This window comes from Phacochoerus africanus, chromosome 4, assembly GCF_016906955.1.
Source record: "Phacochoerus africanus isolate WHEZ1 chromosome 4, ROS_Pafr_v1, whole genome shotgun sequence".
Taxonomy (NCBI): Eukaryota; Metazoa; Chordata; class Mammalia; order Artiodactyla; family Suidae; genus Phacochoerus; species Phacochoerus africanus.
The window spans coordinates 139,712,762-139,733,409 of NC_062547.1; the positions used below are offsets into that span (position 1 = coordinate 139,712,762).

Sequence of the window (20,648 nt, forward strand, 5' to 3'; positions counted from 1 at the left end):
AATACACACACACATATGTACATGCATACCATGGATTACTACTCAGCCATAAAAAAGAACGAAATTTTGCCATTTGTAGTAACATCAGTGGATGTGGAGGATAGTATGCTACTAAGTGAAATGTCAGAGAAAGACAAATACTATATGATATCACTTATATGTGGAATCTAAAAAACACAACAAACTACTGAATATAACAAAAACAGAAGCTGACTTACAGATATAGAGAACTAGTCACGATCAGTGGGGAAAGGGAAGGGGGAGGGACAATATGGGGGTAGGAGATTAAGAGGTACAAACTATTAGGTATAAAATAAGCTACAAGGGGAGTTCCCGTTGTGGCTCAGTGGTTAGCAAATCTGACTAGGAACCATGAGGTTGCAGGTTCGATCCCTGGCCTTGCTCAGCAGGTTAAGGATCCGGTGTTGCCGAGAGCTGTGGTGTACATTGCAGACGCAGCTTGGATCCTGTGTTGCTGTGGCTCTGGCGTGGGCTAGTGGCTTCAGCTCCGATTGGACCTCTAGCCTGGGAACCTCCATATGCCTCGGGAGCAGCCCAAGAAATGGAAGAAGACAAAAAAAAAAAAAAGCTACAAGGATATATACATACAACACAGGAAAGATAGCCCATATTTTATAACTAAAAGGAATATAAACTTTAAAAATTGCTCATCACTATACTGCACATCTAACATAATATTGTACAGCAACTATACTTCAGTGGGAAAAGAGAAGTTCTCCTGTGATGCAGTGGGTTAAGGATCTGGCACTGTCACTGCAGTGCCTTGGGTTTAATCCCTGGCCTGGGAACTTGCACATGCCACAGACGGGGCCGAAAGGGAAAAAGGAAGAAAGAGAAAAGACAATGTCCGCCAGCTGCACACCTTTCGTCCTCTGTTAACATGCATGTCCTTTTCCTCCAGACAGATCACGATCGATTCAAGGGCAGATACTTGCTCATTCATTCACTCAAACATATCAAACAGTCCCTGCGGGCAAGGCCCGGAAGACACAACAGTGAACAAGTCATGTTCCCTGTCCTCACAGCGCTCAGTCTAGTAGAGAGACAAGTTAACCAACAATTACAACGTGTGTTAGGAGTTCCTGTTGTGGCTCAGCAGTAACAAGCCCAACTAGTATCCATGAGGATGTGGGTTCGATCCCTGGTCCCGCTCAGTGGGTTAACGATCCAGTGTTACCATGAGCCGTGGTGTAGGTCACAGACATAGCTCAGATCTGGCATCCCTGTGGCTGTGGTGTAGACTGGCAACTATAGGTCTGACTCAACCCCTAGCCTGGGAATCTCCATATGCCTCACCTGCAGCCCTAAAAAGAAAAAAACAAAAACAAAAACAAAAAAAAAAACCACATATGTTAAATGCTAGAAAAGGAGGCTTGGCTCAGAAGGTTCTTAAGCAGAAATTCCTATACCATGAATTGTATGCAAACTGATGAGCACACAGGAGCACATCTGCACTTTTTGTGTGTGTAAAGAATCCATTGTTTTCATTAGACTGATTCATAATGGTTAAGAACCACTGATCTAAAGTGAGTTCTGGGGAAGGAGTCATGGTTGTTCAGAACAGAAGTGAGTATAAAGGAAGAATACTCCAGGCAGAGAGAACAGTGTATGCAAAGGTCCGGAGGTTGGGAAGAAGGTGACCTCTTCTGGGCCCATCACCAGGTGAGCCTGGCAGAAGCACAGCACGCAAAGGGAGGAACTGGGAGCTGAGGCGGAGAGCCAGGCAGGGCCTGAACCACTTGAGGGTCTTATGGACCATGCTGAGAAGTTCACCTTCATTCTGAGGGTAATGGGGAGCCCTTGACAGATTTTAAGCAAGTAAGCAATACCTTTGATTTTTATTTTGGAAAGATCACTATTTGCTACAGCATAGAAAACGGGTTGGGGGTGAAGGAACAAAATAGGAGGCAGGTTGACCAATCAGAAAGAAGGCGGATGCAGTAAATCAGGTGAAATATGATGGCGACCTAGACTAAGGGACTACGTCTTGAACTTCTTTAAATCTTCAGGCTCTACCTTAGGCGCCTGCACCTAGAAGTCTCCAAGAACCATAGAGAGCCCAGGAGAGCAAGTCGGAGTTCTCCCTCCTAGCAAGCACCACAGAGCTCTTTTTAGATGCAAGACTGCCCCAGGGGAAACAGGAGAGAGGAGGGCATCCTGAGGAGCCAAGGGGAAAAACCTTTCACCATCACAGGGGGCTCAGGAGGGCTAGGAAGTCCACTGGCTCATCTTCCAGATCTTTGCTATAAACCCAACCCTACTACTCAGCAAAAAGAAGCCTTGACAGTGAGAAAGGAGTTCCCGTTGTGGCTCAGTGGAAACGAATCCGACTAGTATCCATGAGGATTTGGGTTCAACCCTCGCTCAGTGGGTCAAGGCGTTTCCATGAGCTGTGGTGTAGCTCGCAAACATGGCTTGGATCCTGTATTGCTGTGGCTGTGGTGTAGGCCAGCAGCTGTAGCTCTGATTCAACCCCTAGCCTGGGAGCTTCCATATGCCACAGGAGCGGCCCTAAAAAGCAAAAAGAGAGAGAGAGAAAGGAATGGTAGAGTGGCTGGTAGGTCTTCCTGAAGAACCACACACAGACCACCAACCACCCCTATGCAGTGCATTCAAGAGTCCTTATGCTACAGGATTCTCCCTCAGTCCTCAACTGAATCCTATGGTTGTAATTTAGTTTCATATTCTGGGTAAAAAGAAGACAAAATATTCTTATTTTTTGCACAGTAATTCTTCCTGGGTGTTAAGGTGATTATTAAACTCTCTCACCCCTAACCTTCATCTGTCTAAGTCCTAATATCTGGGTTGCCAATTCATTCAGGTCGAGCTGGGACCTATGTCACATGTCAACATCACAGGAGAAAAAGATTCTGCCACCTCCCTGGGTTCCAGCCAAACCTCCTGCAGGTGAGAGGTCTACACCCTCTAACTGCAAAAAGCTGACCTGTCTTCCGTGAAATAAGGGCATTCTGTGCCCTGTGTTTAAGCCAAGACTGTGTGAGATTCAAAGGAGATAATGAGTGTGTGAGAATCATGGCAGCAGGATTCAGCAGAGCAGCAGTGATGGGTATCACTCATCACCCAGCCTCCCAGGATCTCAGCCTTCCTCCAGCTAGAGACATGGCCTGCCAAGTCAGGAAGGAAATACCTGTGCAGCCAGAGAGATGTTTCATATCAACCTTAACCACCAAGAGGGCAGCTGGCATTGTATTGGAGGCAGCCCGCACAACCACACAGCTTTGTAAACTACGATGCGCTCTACACATAAGAAGAGTAAACTTCATTAAGTACCTATTCTGAATTGGATGCCTTGTTTCCTTACTTATCTGCTTCCTGGTTATTGCTATTATTGTCTTACTGTTATTATTCCCATCTCATAAATAGAAGGATCACAGAGGTTAAGTGAATTCACCACAAACCTATCACGTGTCAGAGTCAGGTTGAGGTAGGAGGCAGATAGGCCCCTGGACTGAGAACAGCTGGGACTTGTTAGGCTGAGTAAATTGGGCCTTGGTTCTCTGACACGTCAAGGAGAAAGTTAATGGCAGGAGCTCTGCTGGAGTATAAGACGACTACTTCCATCACTCCTGGGGTCAAGGAGACCTCCCCAGTTACACCTGTGCAAAAGGACTCCCAGGGCACTGGGCCATAATAAGTCCTGATACCATCTCCGAACCCTTTGCTCTGGAATCCGTCTCTGCCAAAATATGCGCAGGCATATTAGGGAGGGCCCTGGGTTCTGTAAGGTGTGAGAAATAAAACAAGATAATCGGCCAAAGGAAAACAAAGACCTGGAAGAACTGTCCTGTAGAAGTGACTTAAGTCCCCCCCTCTCCCCCGGGACAGTCCTCACTGAGGACGCCCGCACTCACACTCCTCTTTTGGGGTGTGTATTACTGCTCTGCTTTTGATGTAAGTGAACAGACGACTTCTCTGTGCTCTCCCACATGTGGTACTGTACTTCTAATAACAAACATTATATGTGTTTTTACAGTCTTTGCCTCCTTGAAAGATTCTTGCTTTCAGCAGGGGGCAAGATTCAGGGCAATTCTGCTCTTAGCCTCTAGCTGGTCTAGTGGCTAGGATTCCTGGTTTTCACCCAGGCTGCCTCCCAGATTCAATCCCCGAGCAGAGAATTAAGATCTCACTTCAAGCCATCACTCACTGCTGTGTCTTCAACATCAAGGTCATCAGGGCTCCAGCGCCCTTTCTAAGACACCACGCCATCTTTCAATGCAAGACAGCATTACCACCCCAGTGTTTAGTGCATATCAGAGGGGCCTCCTCATCAACAACTCCAAACCTCCTCTATGAACATTCGTAAAACATTTCTTACCAGTGGTTATCTTCAGTGATGATCTGAAGTTCAAGGCTGAGCTACTCCAAGTCCAGATAAGACCACCTCAGACCATTCTGGTCAAACCCACATATTCTTTAGAACCCAGTTCCTTTAATGCCATAAAATGCAATTGTTTTTAAAGTATTTGGATGATCCGTAGGGGCCCATATGGAGTACCAATACTGTAATACACAGAACCCATAGTAAAGGGAGTGATAAAAAGAAGGGGGAAAAACTGGACTACTCTGGGAAAGTTATCTCCCTTTGGGATGGAGGTGCTAGATGGGGAGGCTGGGGTTGAGGAGAATCTTAAGAACTCCACACTCACAGGGAAAAGAAGGACAGGACCAGCCCAACCTTGCCCCTCCAATCACACGCTGCTAAAAGAGTGAAGAGCAACTCAGGTGACTGCCCTCCCCGATTTCAGCCTGGCTGCCGGTGGACCCGCTCCTGTAGGCACTCAGACCCCAGGTATACATTTTTTCCCAGGAGTTCTTCTGGGAAGGACCGAGGAGTGGGGCTGGTACCTGGAACCACTGCAGGACATTTGGGCAATATGAACTCAGGATGAAAAAAATAAAAACACTTTAAGCCTGACTAGAAGATCTCAATCACAGCACTCAGGTCAGAAGAAAGTCACATGAATTTTCTTTGGCGCCTTAAACATGCTGATAGGAATGGACTTAAAGAGTCAGCAGGGCCTTTTCATTACTAATTTTATGCATTCTGAAGCTGACCATGATAGTCAGAACACAATTTTGCAATGTTACTCTTTTTTTTATACCTGTTCATCAACGTTTAAGCAAAACCAAAGGGCCTCGGAAAATACACATATCTGATAAATGGCTGATGGAAGCATAAACTGGTACAACTGCTCTGAGAGTTGTGAAGGTGCAGCATGTGCACACACTTTAATCAATTAAATTTAATCAATTAAATTTAAATTTAATTTAACCAATTTAAAACATTTAATTTAAATTTAATCAATATAAAAAAGACTAAGTTGCCAGGATGTGTATTTTATCATGATTTATAATAACAAAATATCACAAAGAACTATAATTTACAAAAAATAAGGAATGTATTTTCAATTAGGATACGTATGATGGAATATTATGATGCCATTAAAATTATGATGTAGAGGTGATTTCATTGCCATGAAAATATATTGGCAATACATTGCCAAATTCAATTAAGCAAATTTTCATTAAGCATCTGCTATACAGAAGATCATGCCAGGCAGTTGGGACAGAACAGTGAATTTAAAAAGCATAGTTTTTACCCTCACAAAGCTTATGATTTTGGAGGGAAATCAGATGGTGACGAAGTAATGAAATAAGTGGTTAAAGTAAAGCATAAGGTACCACAAGAGTAAATACCGCATTAGACGTGATTTTTTTTTTTTTTTTTGCTCGCTTACATTTCCTAATTTTTTTTTCTTCAATGAACATATGTAAATCGTGTTTGGATGTACAGATGCATAGGTGGGTGGGTGGCTGGATGCGTGGATGGAAGGGCAGAAGGACGGATGGTAACCAGACTCAGTGGAGGGCTTGGGCGGCATCACAATGGACTGCTTTCTTCTCTTGACTCTCTCCTCCCTCCGATTACTAGAATCCAAGGCCTGATTCAGAAGCATCTTTTCTCTCCTTTTTAAAAATCACCTTGTTTGGAGGAGTTCCCATCATGGCTCAGCAAATTAAGGACCACAACATTGCTTCCAAGGATGCAGGTTCGATCCCTGGCCTCACTCAGTGGGTTAAGGATTCAGCATTGCCACAAGCTGTGGCATAGGTTGCATATGCAGCTCACCTCCAGTGTTGCTGTGGCTGTGGCGTAGGCCTCAGCTCCATCTCCTATTCAACCCCTGGGAACTTCCATATGCCACAGGCATGGACATTAAAAAAAAAAAAAAATCGCCTTGTTTTTGCTTAGGTCTTTTTGCTACTCCAGAAGCAAGTTTATAAGCAAAATTGGAGCCACCAGTACAATTCACTGCACTTCCAAACAGACCTCTTTCTCAACACTGGACTTCCCAAACAACATTCAGAAAAGAATGGCTAGCAAAGCTATTTATTGAAGTTGCAGCTAAACAGCTATTGCAGGCAAGATAAAGTATTTTAAAAGAAAGAGAAATGGATGAAGAAAAGGGAAACAAGGAAATTAAAAAAACTTATTGCTAGAGTTTGAGACTACTACAAAGTGAATGTGGTTCCAAATTTCTAGGGAGCGAAATGAGTTGGTTTTCCAGGCTGCACTGTGGAATTTGTAGCCCAAAACTCAAAGTGAGGGAAGAGTGGCTTGGTCCACTTAACAGAAGCACTGCTCCAAGTTGAGACCAGCTTCTTCACATGATGAGCCAAGGGGGCACACATGTGAGGAGTTCTCAAAACCCAAGTGCTAAGTCCTGTGCCAATAGGAACCACTCCTGGCCAGCAGAGGCTGTGGACTGTTAGGCAAAGGGTAGGAGCCTATCTAGCAAAAATGTGCCTGCACTTACCCATTCTTAGCAATCCCACAATCATTTGTTCAACCTTCACTTATTCACTGCCTCCCAAACCCCAAGCCCTGGGGGGCAGGGTGGACACACTAAGGATTCAACAGTGACATACATGAACCCAAGCGCCCAAAACTCTCTATCAAGGGTGGGAGACATCATGTTCATTTAAAAAATATTTCCGTCCTATTATGTTCCATCACAATATGTTCCTCTTATGCTCAGGATATACAAACAAACAAATCCAAAGAGATCTCTGTCTTCATGGGACATCTTCTAGTAAGGAAATTCAGGAAATACATACATATATATGTATGTGTGTGTGTGTGTGTGTGTGTGTGTGTGTGTATCTCCCATCAACATGATTTTCAGACAGTGATAAATGTTGTGGGAAAAAAGAGTCAAGTTATGGAACAGAAAGAGACCAAGTGGGGAACTCGGGCTCAGGTGGTTAGGAGGAGGCTACACTTGAACTGTAAGCTGCAGGACGAGACACAGTGGGTACCTGAGATGCCAAGCAGGAGACAGACGAGAGTGCAGGGTGATGGTGGCCACAGAGAAGCATAAGGTAGTTGTTGAGTGTGGAAGGGACACCTGACCTCGCCCAGGCGTCACACCCAGACCAGCTGGCCTTTAGCCAGCAGGATGGATAGAACACTGCCTGTACCTGGCTCAGAAGATGTGCTGCAAGGTACTACAGACAGGAAGCTGAGCCCCTGGGCTTCGGGAAATTCAGTGGCCGGAGTAACACAACGCAACCGTTGGACGGGGCTATCTGGCATGTCCAGGAAACAGAGACTCCCTGGAAAGTTGGCAAAGGTGCTGCACCTGAATGCAGATGGGGACTGTTCCTATGTCTTACTCTCCCCACCCCGAGCTCCAAATCTTCTTCCAAATCTCTCCCACACTCCTGTGAGGGTCGGAGGACACCTGAGGCCCCTGCTCAGAAGGAATGGCTGAGGAATGACAAGATGTGGGCCAGCTGGGCCAGCCAGCCCGGGGCCAGGCTTCCAGAAGCCAAGCTCCACTCATTCACTGGGTGACCTCAGGCAAGTCCCTTCCCTTCTCTCATCCTCAGTGTCCCCCATCTGCAAAACAAAAGCTCAGAGGCCCGGAGATGAACCCCCAAATCTACACTTTTAACAAGCTCCCCAGACATGATGATGATGATGCACAACAGAGTCTGAGAATTCAAGGACTATGATTCTGCCTTTTTCCTCAGAAGGAGCTGCAATAGGTACGGCAGCTCAACTGGCCTGACTGAGGCCATGGGTCCAGAACCGTTCTTTGCATCTCCATGGTGCAAAGCACAGCAGCTGGCACACAGAGGCTCCTCCTCAGGGTGGGCATCACAGGTTTCTCTTCCCTCCTACCTGCTGCCCGCCCCCCGCCCCGTCATGCCACCCCCCTCAATGTTCTCCCAATGGGACTGCAGCCCATTAATGACGGGTTGTTGTTTGATCCTCGCCGTACCTGTGAACATTGCACAGAAGTAGGGGCTGCAGGCTGCCAGGACCACACGGTGGGCTTCTATCTCGACATCTTCTGCCACAATCATCACGTCACACAACAGCTGTTTGCTGTAAGACACCAGTGAGGGGACAGGATGGGTCACAGCACCAACACTCACCCCCAGCCATACAAAGGTATTTTTTTCTCCCACCCACTTTCTGCACAATCATAGTCTACGGGTGTCCTACGGACTTGCCGTATCTTGAGTTGGGCATGGGGACAGACGCATTGCCTTTTCCAAGTCGCTGATAATGCTTTCCAAGTCACATTCATGCTTTCCTAAGGCACTCAACTCTGCAGTGATCCGACTATGAGGTCGCTGCAAATTCAGGGCTTCTTCATTTGCCTTCACATCTCTGCTCCCCAGCTCCACCAGCTCGGATGGAGACAGGGCAACAGCAGCTCAGGGAGCAGTGGAAAAGCTCAGGGCTGTGAGCTGAGTGACTGAACGAATGCCGCAGATCATGCACAAGTCACTGAGGGGCACCACCAGCGAGAAAAGGTACTAAGTACTCCCCAGGGAATCCACTGCCCATGAAACCCTGGTAAGAGGCCAGCCAGATCTGGAGGACTCAAGTATTCTTCTCTTCCCACCCAGGTTAAACACTCTCACCAGAAAGACTGTGCTTGTACTGTGCTCCCTAGACCCTGCACAAACTCCAATCATTGCAATGATTAAGGAAACTGCAATGACTTTTTACTTGTTTGTCGCCCCCATGACGCTGTGGACTTTGAAAAGGGCTTATTTACTGTTATATCCTAGACACCTGACTGCATGCACGGCACTCAGCAGGCCCTAAATTTTCACTAAATAAATGAATGCCTACATGAAGGACTTTTTCAAATAGGATCAATCCACACTCATAGACAGAATGAACATCTGACTACTTTGGATACTGAAAGAGTAGCAGTAGACCCTGTGATTCCAAGAATTTTTCCTCTATCAGCCTTTCAAGTTCTTATCATGGCTACTATCAATACAACAGCTAATATTATTGAGATAACATGCCACATGCTGTTCTAAGCTCTTTTTTTAATACATATTATTTCATTTAGCCCACTCTACAACCCTATGAGGTATGACTATTGTTATGTCCCACATTACCAAAAAAAAAAAGGAAAGCGAGGCCCAGAGAAGTTAAGTAACTTTCCCAAGGTCACACAGAAAGGGAACTGTGAGACAGGATTTAAATATAAGCAGCTGAATCCCAGAAACCATGCTCCTAACCTCTCTGGTATCCTGGTCACCACTGGTCCCTCCTTTAGTGTGAAACCCTAGAGATGGGAGAGAAGACCTAGAGGACAAATACATTTCAACCATGACCGACTGGTCGTGGTTACTGAGCACACTACATTGGGTTGAGAAGTCTGAGGTCAAGACTGGGTTCCATGTGAGAGTGATGAGATAAACAAAATGAGTCTCCCATGGTTAATAGATGGAAAAGAAGCAACATATTTTCCCTCCTGGTTGAGCACATTAAACCACTGCCAAGTAGTCAGACATTAGTCCAGCTTCCCTTATCAGAGAAACAGAGTCATGAAGCTTGAGAAGGATGGAAGGGTCACCTGATCTATGGAGCTCAGAAGTGGTCCAAAGCCACAGAAGCCCTAGTCTTGAATCTAGTTCCGACTCCAGCTATGGCAGCATAATGCCTCACGACTGGGTGACACTTAGAATGGCAAAAGACATAAGCCAGTTTAGCTCCAACAGGGAAAGGTGATCAGGAAATGCTCCGCATATGGAATAAGGAACCAAGGAAGGTCTTGTATGAAGGGTGAGAGCTCTGCGCACCAAGAGGCAAAATCTGGGGGTGGGACCTCATCCTGCAGTAAAGAGCACACCCTATACATGAACTTTATCAAAATAAACCAGCTCAACTGGGAACAGAACTGGCTCTGCCCCTAGCAGGCCATAAGAAATGGACAAACTGACCTCACCAGTTTTCTCATCTTTTTAGCTTCCCTGGGACATAAATCGTGGGGGAATAAATGAGATTGCAGCTGCCACGTGAGAAGAAGCTTTTTTTAAATCCAGATAAAATTTATCTTAAAAATGTGTTCCTAACATGAAAAGACTCATCTTGGACATTTTCACCTCTATAAAAGATTGTGGGGGAGAAAATGGAGTCATCACTGCTATTTAAAAGTACAGGCAATTTTTTCCAGTAACCAGTATTTAAATAAGGAAAGTGTTGACAGAGATAGGTCAGAAATGCCAAGCATATTTTCAGTGCCAGGTGCTAAACAAGCAAATGTCAAAGTGAGATCTCTTACACACACCCAAAAGAGCTGATAATTCATGAACAAACAGGGAAGAGACAAGACGGGATGAAGAATAAAGATGGAGAATCTAGTCAAGCAAATAAATGAGAGCAGTTCTGACTGGGAGGAAGTGTATCTCAAGGGAAACCCTAACGTGGGGAAGTGACCAAGAGAAACTTGCTAAAAACTCAAGGCAGGCTTTCCCTGGCAGTGGGGAGACATCCCTGTCTCCACTATGCAGGGAAAAGGGAAGAGGCAGCTGCAGAAACACTGCCTGACTCACAAGCACTTCTAATTTCATCTGCCAGAGATCCTGTACGATCCTTTTTTCTGAGCGATCACATACTACTCCAGAGGACAATCTCAAGGAGAGAAAAGCTGGGCTACACACACTGCTATTTGTAGGAAATACCCCAGAGCTATTAGGAAGGAGCTCGGGCCCAGCAATCAAACTGACCGGGGTTAATGTCCCCTGAATACCATAGAACTGACATGTTGTAAACAAGATAATGAACAGCACTAGGAGTAAACATTCAGTAAATATTAATGTTTTTCTTCTTTTTTCCACAAAATACTTCATTTAAGATGAGAGATTAAGTTTTGGATATAGTAAATTTGAGCTGCCTTTTGGACATCTAAGTGGGACTGTCCAATAGGCAAGCAGATACTAGGCTCTGGAGTTCAGGGGAGGGAAATGTTAAGGGGAAGAGGAAGAATCAACAAAAAAGATGAGAAAGCAGCTAGTGAGACAGGAGGAAAACCAAAAGAACATGATGTCCAAGAAGCCAAGTGAAACGGCTACAAAAAGGAAGAAATGACCATTGGTATCAAATACTGCTGATAAGTAAGATAAGATTAGGGTGGCTAGCCAGGGCAATAAGGCAAGAAAATTAAAAGGCATCCAAATTGGAAAGAAAAATATAAAACTATTTCTAGTCACACATGGCATGATCTTGAATATAGAAAATCCTAAGGAATCCACTAAAAATCTACTAGAATAAATAACCAAGTTTAAGGAGGTTGCAAAATACAAGATGAGCATACAAAAATCAATTGTATTTCTATATGTTTGCAGTGAACAATCCAAAAGTGGTATTTTTATAATTCTATTTGCAATAGCATCAAAAATTAATAAAATACTTCAGGAAGTTTTTTTTTAAGGGCCACATCCGTGGCATATGGACGTTTCCAGGCTAGGGGTCTAACTGGAGCTGCAGCTGCCAGCTACACACAGCCAGAGCAACACCAGATCCAAGCCCCGTATGCAACCTACACCACAGCTCACAGCAATGCCAGATCCTTAACCCACTGAGCAAGACCAGGGATAGAACCCACATGGTTCCTAGTCAGATTAATTTCTGCTGCGCCATGACGGGAACTCCAGGAATAATTTTTTTTTTTTTGTCTTTTTGCCTTTTCTACGGCTGCTCCCGTGGCATATGGAGGTTTCCAGGCTAGGGGTCTAATTGGAGCTGTAGCCGCTGGCCTACACCAGAGCCACAGCAACGCAGGATCCGAGCCACATATGCGACGTACACCACAGCTCATGGCAACGATGGATCCTTAACCCACTGAGCAAAGCCAGGGATCAAACCTGCAACCTCATGGTTCCTAGTCAGATTCGTTAACCACTGTGCCACGACGGGACTCCAGGAATAATTTTTTTTAAGTACAAGACCTATACCCTAAAACTATAAAGCACAGTCTGAAGGAAATTAAACAAGACCTAAATAAATGGGAAGACCTCCAGTATTTGTGAATTGGAAGATTAATACTGTTAAGATGGCAATACTAACGCAAAATGTTCTATAGATTCAGCACAATTTCTATCAAATCCCTATCTGGTTTCTTTGCAGACAGTACAAGCTAAACTTAGAATTCACATGGAAATGCAAGGGACCTAGAATGACCAAAACAATCCTGTGAAAGAACAGAGTTGAATGGCTGAATACTATTCCCTTTCAATAAAAAATGGAATAGTATTCAGCCATTAAAAAAGAAATCTTGCCACTTGCAAAAACATGGATGGAACTTAAAGGCATTATGCTAAGTGAAATAAGTCTGACAGAGAAAGAAAAATACCAAATTATCTCATTTACATGTAAAATCTATTAACAACAACCACCACCACTACTATCAGGCTCACAGATAAAGAGGGTGTGGGAGGGGGGCATGCAAAATGTGAGAAGGGAGTCAAGAGGTATAAACTTTCAGTTATAAAATAAATGTCATGGGGGATGCGATGTACAGCATGACAACTATAGTTAATAACTGTATCATATAGCAGGAAGTTGCCAAGAAAGAAAATCTTAAAAGTTCTCAGCACCAGAAAGAAAATTCTGTCAGCATGTACAGTGATGAATGTTAATTAGACTTACTGTAGTGATCATTTTGTAATATATACAAGTACCAAACCACTACATTAGTATACATATACTAATACCTTGGTTACTAATATATTTCTCTCTATATATTACTATACATTATATATATATTACATACATTATATACAGTAATATGTCTATATATATTACTATACATACATCATATATATAGTAATATATTACTATATACATCATCTATAGTAAGATATTACTATATAATACATATATTACTAACGCATTACTATATATGTATACTAATACATTATTTACTAATATACTAGTATACATTAGTATACATATGCTAGCATAATGCTGTATGCTGATTATACTTCATTAAAAAACATCTAAAATGTCATTGGTATGTAATGTACAACATGACAACTATAGTTAGTACTGAAATGTGTGTGTATTTGAAAGTCGCTAAGAGAGTAAATCTTAAAAGTTCTCATCACAAGAAAAAAAAAAAACAGAGTTGAAGGATTTGGGTTTCCCAATTTCAAAACTTACTACAAAGCAAAAGACAATGCAGTGTTAGCACAAAGAGAGCTATATATAGATCAACAGAATAGAACTGAGAGTCTAAAAACAAACTCTCACCTTCACCGTCTACTGATTTTTGACTAGAGTGCTAAGACCACTTAACTGGGAAAGAACAATCTTTTCACCAAATGGTGAAGGGATAATTGGATTTCCACATGCAAAAGAATCAAGTTGGACCCCTACCTCACATCTTACAAAAAAATTAACTCAAAACAGATCAAAGACGTAAATGTAAGAGCTAAACCTATAACACTCTTAGATGAAAACACAGAGGTAAATCTTCATGATTTTTTGGATTAGGCAATGGTTTGTTAGATAGGACCAAAAGCACAAACAACAAAAGGAAAAACAGATAATTAGATTATCAACTTTGTGCTTCAAAGGACACCATCAGGACATCAGGAAAGTGAGAAGAAAATCTACATAATGAAAGAAAAACTTTGTAAATCATATATCTGACAGAGGCTTGTAGAATATATAAAGAACTTCAAACCTTACAACTCAATATAAGTAGACATATACCCCAATTTAAAACAGGCAAATTAAAAAAAAAAAAAAAAAGAGTTCCCGTCGTGGTGCAGTGGTTAATGAATCCAACTAGGAACTATGAGGTTGCGGGTTCCATCCCTGCCCTTGCTCAGTGGGTTAACGATCCGGTGTTGCCATGAGCTGTGGTGTAGGTCGCAGACATGGCTCGGATCCCGCGTTGCTGTGGCTGTGGCAGGAAGCTGCAGCTCCAATTCGACCCCTAGCCTGGGAACCTCCATATACCGCGGGTGTGGCCCTAAAAAGCCAAAAAAAAAAAATCAGGCAAATATCTTAATAAACATTTCTCCAAAAACATATAGAAATGGACATCAATCACATGAAAAGATGCTCAACATCATTAGTCATCAGAAAAATGCAAATCAAAATCACAATAACTCCTCACACATACTAGGATGGTTATAATCAAAAACACAGAAAATAGCAAATGTCAATGAGTATACGGAGAAATTAGAAACTTCATACACTGCTGAGAGAAATGTAAAGTGGTGCAGCTGCTGTGGAAAACAGTCTGACACTTCCTCAGAAGATTTAACTGAGTTATTATTTGACCCAGGAAGCCCACTCCCAAGAGAAATAAGAATACATCCACACAAGAACTTAAATGTTCTTAAATGTACCCAAATGGTCACAGCAGCATTATTCATAAGAGCCAAATGGCCTCAAATCAGTATATCCATACAGTGAAATATTATTCGGCAATAAAAAGGAATGAAATACTGAGACATGCTACAGTATGAATGAATCTTGAAAATACTATGCCAAGTGAAAAAAGTCAGTCACAAAAGACATATTACATGATTCCAAAATAGACAAATCTATGGAGAAAGAAAGTAGATTAATGATTATCTCGTACTGCAGGGTGAGTGGGTAGGGAGAACAGAGGGATTACTACGAAAGCACAAAGGATTTTTTTTGGGGGGGTGATGAAAATATTTTAGGAGTTCCCGTTGTGGCGCAGTGGTTAACGAATCCGACTAGGAACCATGAGGTTGAGGGTTCGGTCCCTGCCTTTGCTCAGTGGGTTAACGATCCGGCGTTGCCGTGAGCTGTGGTGTAGGTTGCAGACGTGGCTCGGATCCCGCGTTGCTGTGGCTCTGGCCTAGGCCGGTGGCTGCAGCTCCGATTCGACCCCTAGCCTGGGAACCTCCATATACCTCGGAAGCGGCCCAAAAAAATAGCAAAAAGACAAAAAAAAAAGAAAGAAAAAGAAAATGTTTTAAAATTGATTGTTGATTGCCCACCTCTGTGAATATAATCAAAGCCATAAATTGTAAAGCCCCCCCCTTTTTTTTTTGCTTTTTAGGGCTGCACCTGTGGTATATGGAAGTTCCCAGGCTAGGGATCAAATCAGAGCTGCAGCTGCTGGTCTACACCACAGCCACAGCAATGTGGAATCCAAGCCACATCTGTGAACTACACCACATCTCACAGCAACACTACATTCCTAACCAACTGAGCGAGGCCAGGGATCAAACCTGCATCCTCATGGATACTAGCAGGAATTGTTTCCACTGCGCCACAACGGGAACTCCAAATTATACACTTTAAATGGGTGAAGTGTATGGTATAGCTTGATAAAGCTGTTACCAAAAAAAGAAAAGCAAAATTGATATCCATAAAAAAACAAAAATTCTAATTCAAAATGATACATGCATGCCAATGTTCATAGCAGCACTATTTACATCTACCAAGACACAGAAGCAACCCAAGTGCCCAGACGATTGGCTTAAGAAGAGGCGGTGTGTGTGTGAACATATACACATTGGAATATTACTTGGTGATAAAAAAAAGAATGAAAAACTGCCATTTGCAGCAACATAGTTGGACCTAGAGGTTATCACACCAAGTGAAATAAGTCAGATAAAGACAAGTATCATATATCACTTATATGTGGAATCTAAAAAAAAATACAATGAATGTATTTACAAAACAGAAATAGACTCACAGACATGGAAAACAAACTTAAGGTTACCAAAGAGAAGAGGGGTGGGGCAAATGAGAAGTATGGGGTTAAAAGATATGAACTACTATACATAAGAGATAAGTAATATAGATTTACTATACAGCATAGGAAATTATACTCAATGGAATATAATTTTCCAAAAAAATTAGCTGAATCAGTGTACAGTATATGCTGTACACTTGAAACTAACACGTTATTATAAATCAATTGTACTTCAGTATTTTTTTTTAGAACCATACCTGCAGCACATGGAAGTTCCCAGGCTAGGAGTTGAATGGGAGCTACAGCTGCCGGCCTATGCCACAGCTGCAGCAACACATCCCAGCTATGTCTGAGACCTACACTGCAGCTCACCGCAATGCCAGATCCTTAACCCACTGAGTAAGGCCAGGGATTGAACCCACATCCTCATGGATCCTACTCAGGTGTGTTAACCGCTGAGCCACAAAGGGAACTCCCATTATTTCTTAAGTTATTCTAAAAGCAAGAAGTAAAAAAATAATAATAATAATTAAAAAATTTTTAAAAATAAAAAATTAAGGCTACAAAAGGGATATACTTAAAGAGAAAAGAAAAACAGAAAGCAATGTGCCAAGGTGACTCATTACTAGTAATAAAGCCATAGCATAAAACAATCTAAAAAAAAAGAAAGATGAGAGCAGAGAACTCTTTGCAATGGAGAAATGAAAGGTTAGAGCTGTAAAAATCCAAGAGAAGATGTGTGTCTCCTTTTCAGGCTGATCAGGGAGCTATTCCAACAAGGACCACATGCCCACCTGCTGACTGGATGCTAAGTCAGGACACAAAGAGCCATTAGGGCTCTGCTGCCCCAAAGCAGCTGCTGGTCTGACCAGAGAAGAGTGATAAAATACAAGAGGAGGAGGAAGCTTGGTTGGTTACCATGCCAGCAGCCTATTCTCTACCTTGGGAGTCAAAAGAACAGGAAATTCACAACGTGAATTGTGTGATTCATAAATTGCAAAGAACATGCATACTTCAACTAAAATAGCTTAAAACTGAGGGAGGGGAATGTGAAAATAATGAAAGAAATAACCCCAGGTTCCTGGAATATCATGTAACATTTCATTAGCTTGACCCCTGGATGGCAAAATGCTTCATCCGGGCCTTCATCAAAACAAAATATGCCTGTCTTCAGTTCCCATTAAACTCACCCAAAGCAATAAAGTGTCTATTCGGGCTCTTTTTCTCTCCTTGCCTCAACCATTCCTCTCCAGTTTTTTTTGTTTGTTTGGTTGGTTGTTTTTTGTTTTTTTTTTTTGTCTTTTTGCTATTTCTTTGGGCCGCTTCCGAGGCATATGGAGGTTCCCAGGTTAGGGGTCGAATCGGAGCTGCAGCCACCGGCCTACGCCAGAGCCACAGCAACGCGAGATCCGAACCACGTCTGCAACCTACACCACAGCTCACGGCAACGCCGGATCGTTAACCCACTGAGCAAGGGCAGGGACCGAACCCTCAACCTCATGGTTCCTAGTCGGATTCGTTAACCACTGCGCCAAGACGGGAACTCCTCCTCTCTAGTTTTTTAAGTTAGACATTTAAATACCTTAGAGCTTGATGTATAATCTAAAATGCAAGTGAGATGGAGGGCAAGATTTTGATTCTCTCATTTACTGCCATGTTCCTGTCACATCATCATCATCACCGTCACAGCTAACACAGAATGTTCTCTATGCTTCAAGCCCTCATGAAAATACCTAAGGGTACCTGCTATCATTATTATTATCATTATCATTATTATGATGATGATGATGCATGCTGTTTAAAATAGCAATTCTACTTCCAGGAATTAACTTTATAGTTAATTTTATATACATGTATATAATTACAAATATGCACAAATTTAACAATAGTAGTAAAAGGTGCTGTCCCTGCTCTAAGCAATTATTAATCCTCTTAACAAACCAGCAAGATTGGAAGTATTATTAGCCTCATTTTAGGGTTGACAAAAGTAAGGTTAGGTATATTAATTAACTTAACCAGGGCCACACAGCTCTTCAGTACCGGAGTCAAGGTTTGAAACCAGGCTGCCTGGCTCTAGAGTCTAGGCTGTGACCACTGTGCTATCCTGCTCCACACATAACCACTGTAGGTGTTATTTGTTTGAGGGACACGAACACCACCCAACAATGAAACTTTTTTAAAAAACAAAATAGAATATAAATCACCCACTTTAAATGATGTGTAGAATAGTTAGTGACATAAAAAAAAATCTGTTCAGTATAAACCGGAGAACAGACTTGTGGTTGCCAAGGGAGAGGGAGGGGAAGTAAGACGGACCGGGAACCTGGGGTTAATAGATGCAAACTTCTGCATTTGGAGTGGATAAGCAGTGAGATCCTGCTGTATAGCACAGAGAACTACATCTAGTCACTTATGATGGATGGTAATGTCAGCAAAAGGATGTATATATGTATGTGTGACTGGGTCACTTTGCTGTACAGTAGAAAATTGACAGAAACTGTAAACCAGCTATAATGAAAAAATTAAAATCATTTAAAAATAAATAAATCGCTAAAAAAAAAAAAAGAATAAAAATCTGGGCATTCCCACCATGGCACAATGAGTTAGGAACTGACTGCAATGGCTCAGGTCACTACAGAGAGACAGGTTCGATCCCCGGCCCAGCACAGTAGATTAAAGGATCCAGCACTGCTACAGCTGCAGCATAGGTTGCAGCTACAGCTCAGATTCAATCCCTGGCCCAGGAACTGTCAGACGTCATGGATGTGGCCATTAAAAAAAAAAAAAAAAAAAAGAAAAGAATAAAAATCTGGTTGAGGTACATATATTTTAAAGAAAGATCTTCTCCAAAGTGCTACCAGTGGCTACCACTGGGTATTAAAACTATACATGATTTTTCATTCGCCTGTATTTTCTAAATGCTCTACAATAAATATATTCTTTTTACCAAAGAATTCAAAGAAAAATTTTAAAGTCAAAAGAAAAATGAAAGTGAAATCCATGCCTAATCCTTACCTAACATCTTCCCAACCAAAACTTAAAACAGATCGTGATCCATTTGAAAAAAATCAAAAAAGGAAAAACAGGACTGTGATGGTTTATTTTATGTGGCAACTTAGCCAGGTGAAGGGATGCCCAGAAAGCTGGTCAAATATCATTACTAGGTGTGTTTGTGAAGGTTTCTCCAGAAGAGATTAACCTTTGAACTGGTAGAATTAAGAACAGCGATCTCGGAGTTCCCGTCGTGGCGCAGTGGTTGACGAATCCGACTAGGAACCATGAGGTTGCAGGTTCGATCCCTGGCCTTGCTCAGTGGGTTAACGATCCGGCGTTGCCGTGAGCTGTGGTGTAGGTTGCAGACGCGGCTTGGATCGCGCGTTGCTGTGGCTCTGGCGTAGGCCGGTGGCTGCAGCTCCGATTCGACCCCTAGCCTGGGAACCTCCATATGCCGTGGGAGCAGCCCAAAGAAATAGCAAAAAGACAAAAAAAAAAAAAGAGAGAGAGAGAAGCGATCTCTTTCACCCACGTAGCTAAGCATTATCTGGTCCCCAGAAGGCTTGAACAGAACAAAAAGGTGGCGGAACGGTGACTTCTCTCCTGCCCCTGAGCTCACCTGTCCATCTCCTGCCCTCAGACATCGGAGCTCCTGATGCTCGGGCTTGGACTGCAGAATTTACACCAGCGGCTCCTGTGTTTCAGGCCTTCGGATTTGGACTGAATCAATACCACTGGCTTTCCAGTTGGCAGAGAGCAGATCATAGGAGTTCTTGGCCTCCACAACCATGTGCGCCAATTCCTGTAATAAGTATTCTCTTATACATCGATATCTACATAGCTGGTTTTCAGAGAAACAGAACCAGTAACATATACAAATAAATAACATAATAATAATAATAGATTTATATTCACATATAGAAATATTAGTGGTTCTGTTCCTCTGGAAAACCCTAAAATGAAGACTACTTACTTAAATTTCAGCAAAGGACCAGTGTCCTCTAAGATAAGCTCCACAAAATAATCTATACATAACGACAAGAGGGTTCAAATACATGTGGGAAACCCTCGTTAGACAAGTTACTGTATGACTTCACAGAGATTTTAATACGCCTATATATGTTATAAATCTCAGACGGGAGTATAGCAGTTTTATAAAGCATTTTTCAAACTCATTTTGGTACCAAGTTCTTTTTTCCCCACAGAGCATCTTGAGGAAATGTTCCTCAGAACGGACTTTGGCAAATGCTGGTTTATACAAAAGAGAAGCAGTAGGAGGAGGGTAAATCTAAGTTGATGCTTTTGGGGAAAGATGCAAAAATGTGGTTAACTTGCAAAAGAAGGAACAAGGACACAACAGGGTGGGGTTTTTTTAAGGCATTCAAGAGGAAGAAAAAAATGCTAAGAGGGTAAAGTGAGGGTGGGTGGAATTTGGGGTGCATATATATTACCACTTACTGCCTGAGTTCTGCCTTTAAGCAGTTACTGGAGTTGGCTACACCAGGTAAAATAAGGTCTGATGAGAGACCAGGAGCCTTATTTTCCCAGTTTTACTGAGATATAATTGACACACAACATTTACATGTAAGTTTAAGGTATATAAAA

General features: G+C 42.6%; 1 protein-coding gene across 1 annotated transcript in view; it reads right to left on the bottom strand.

Annotated features, from left to right (window-relative positions):
• The window catches only part of KLHL3 (kelch like family member 3), a 121,320-nt gene that overhangs the window by 79,473 nt on the left and 21,199 nt on the right, over nucleotides 1-20,648 (bottom strand). Inside the window, exon 3 of the mRNA XM_047778696.1 lies at nucleotides 8,331-8,437. Coding sequence (XP_047634652.1) covers nucleotides 8,331-8,437 — 107 coding nt within the window. The remainder of the gene's footprint in view (nucleotides 1-8,330; nucleotides 8,438-20,648) is intronic.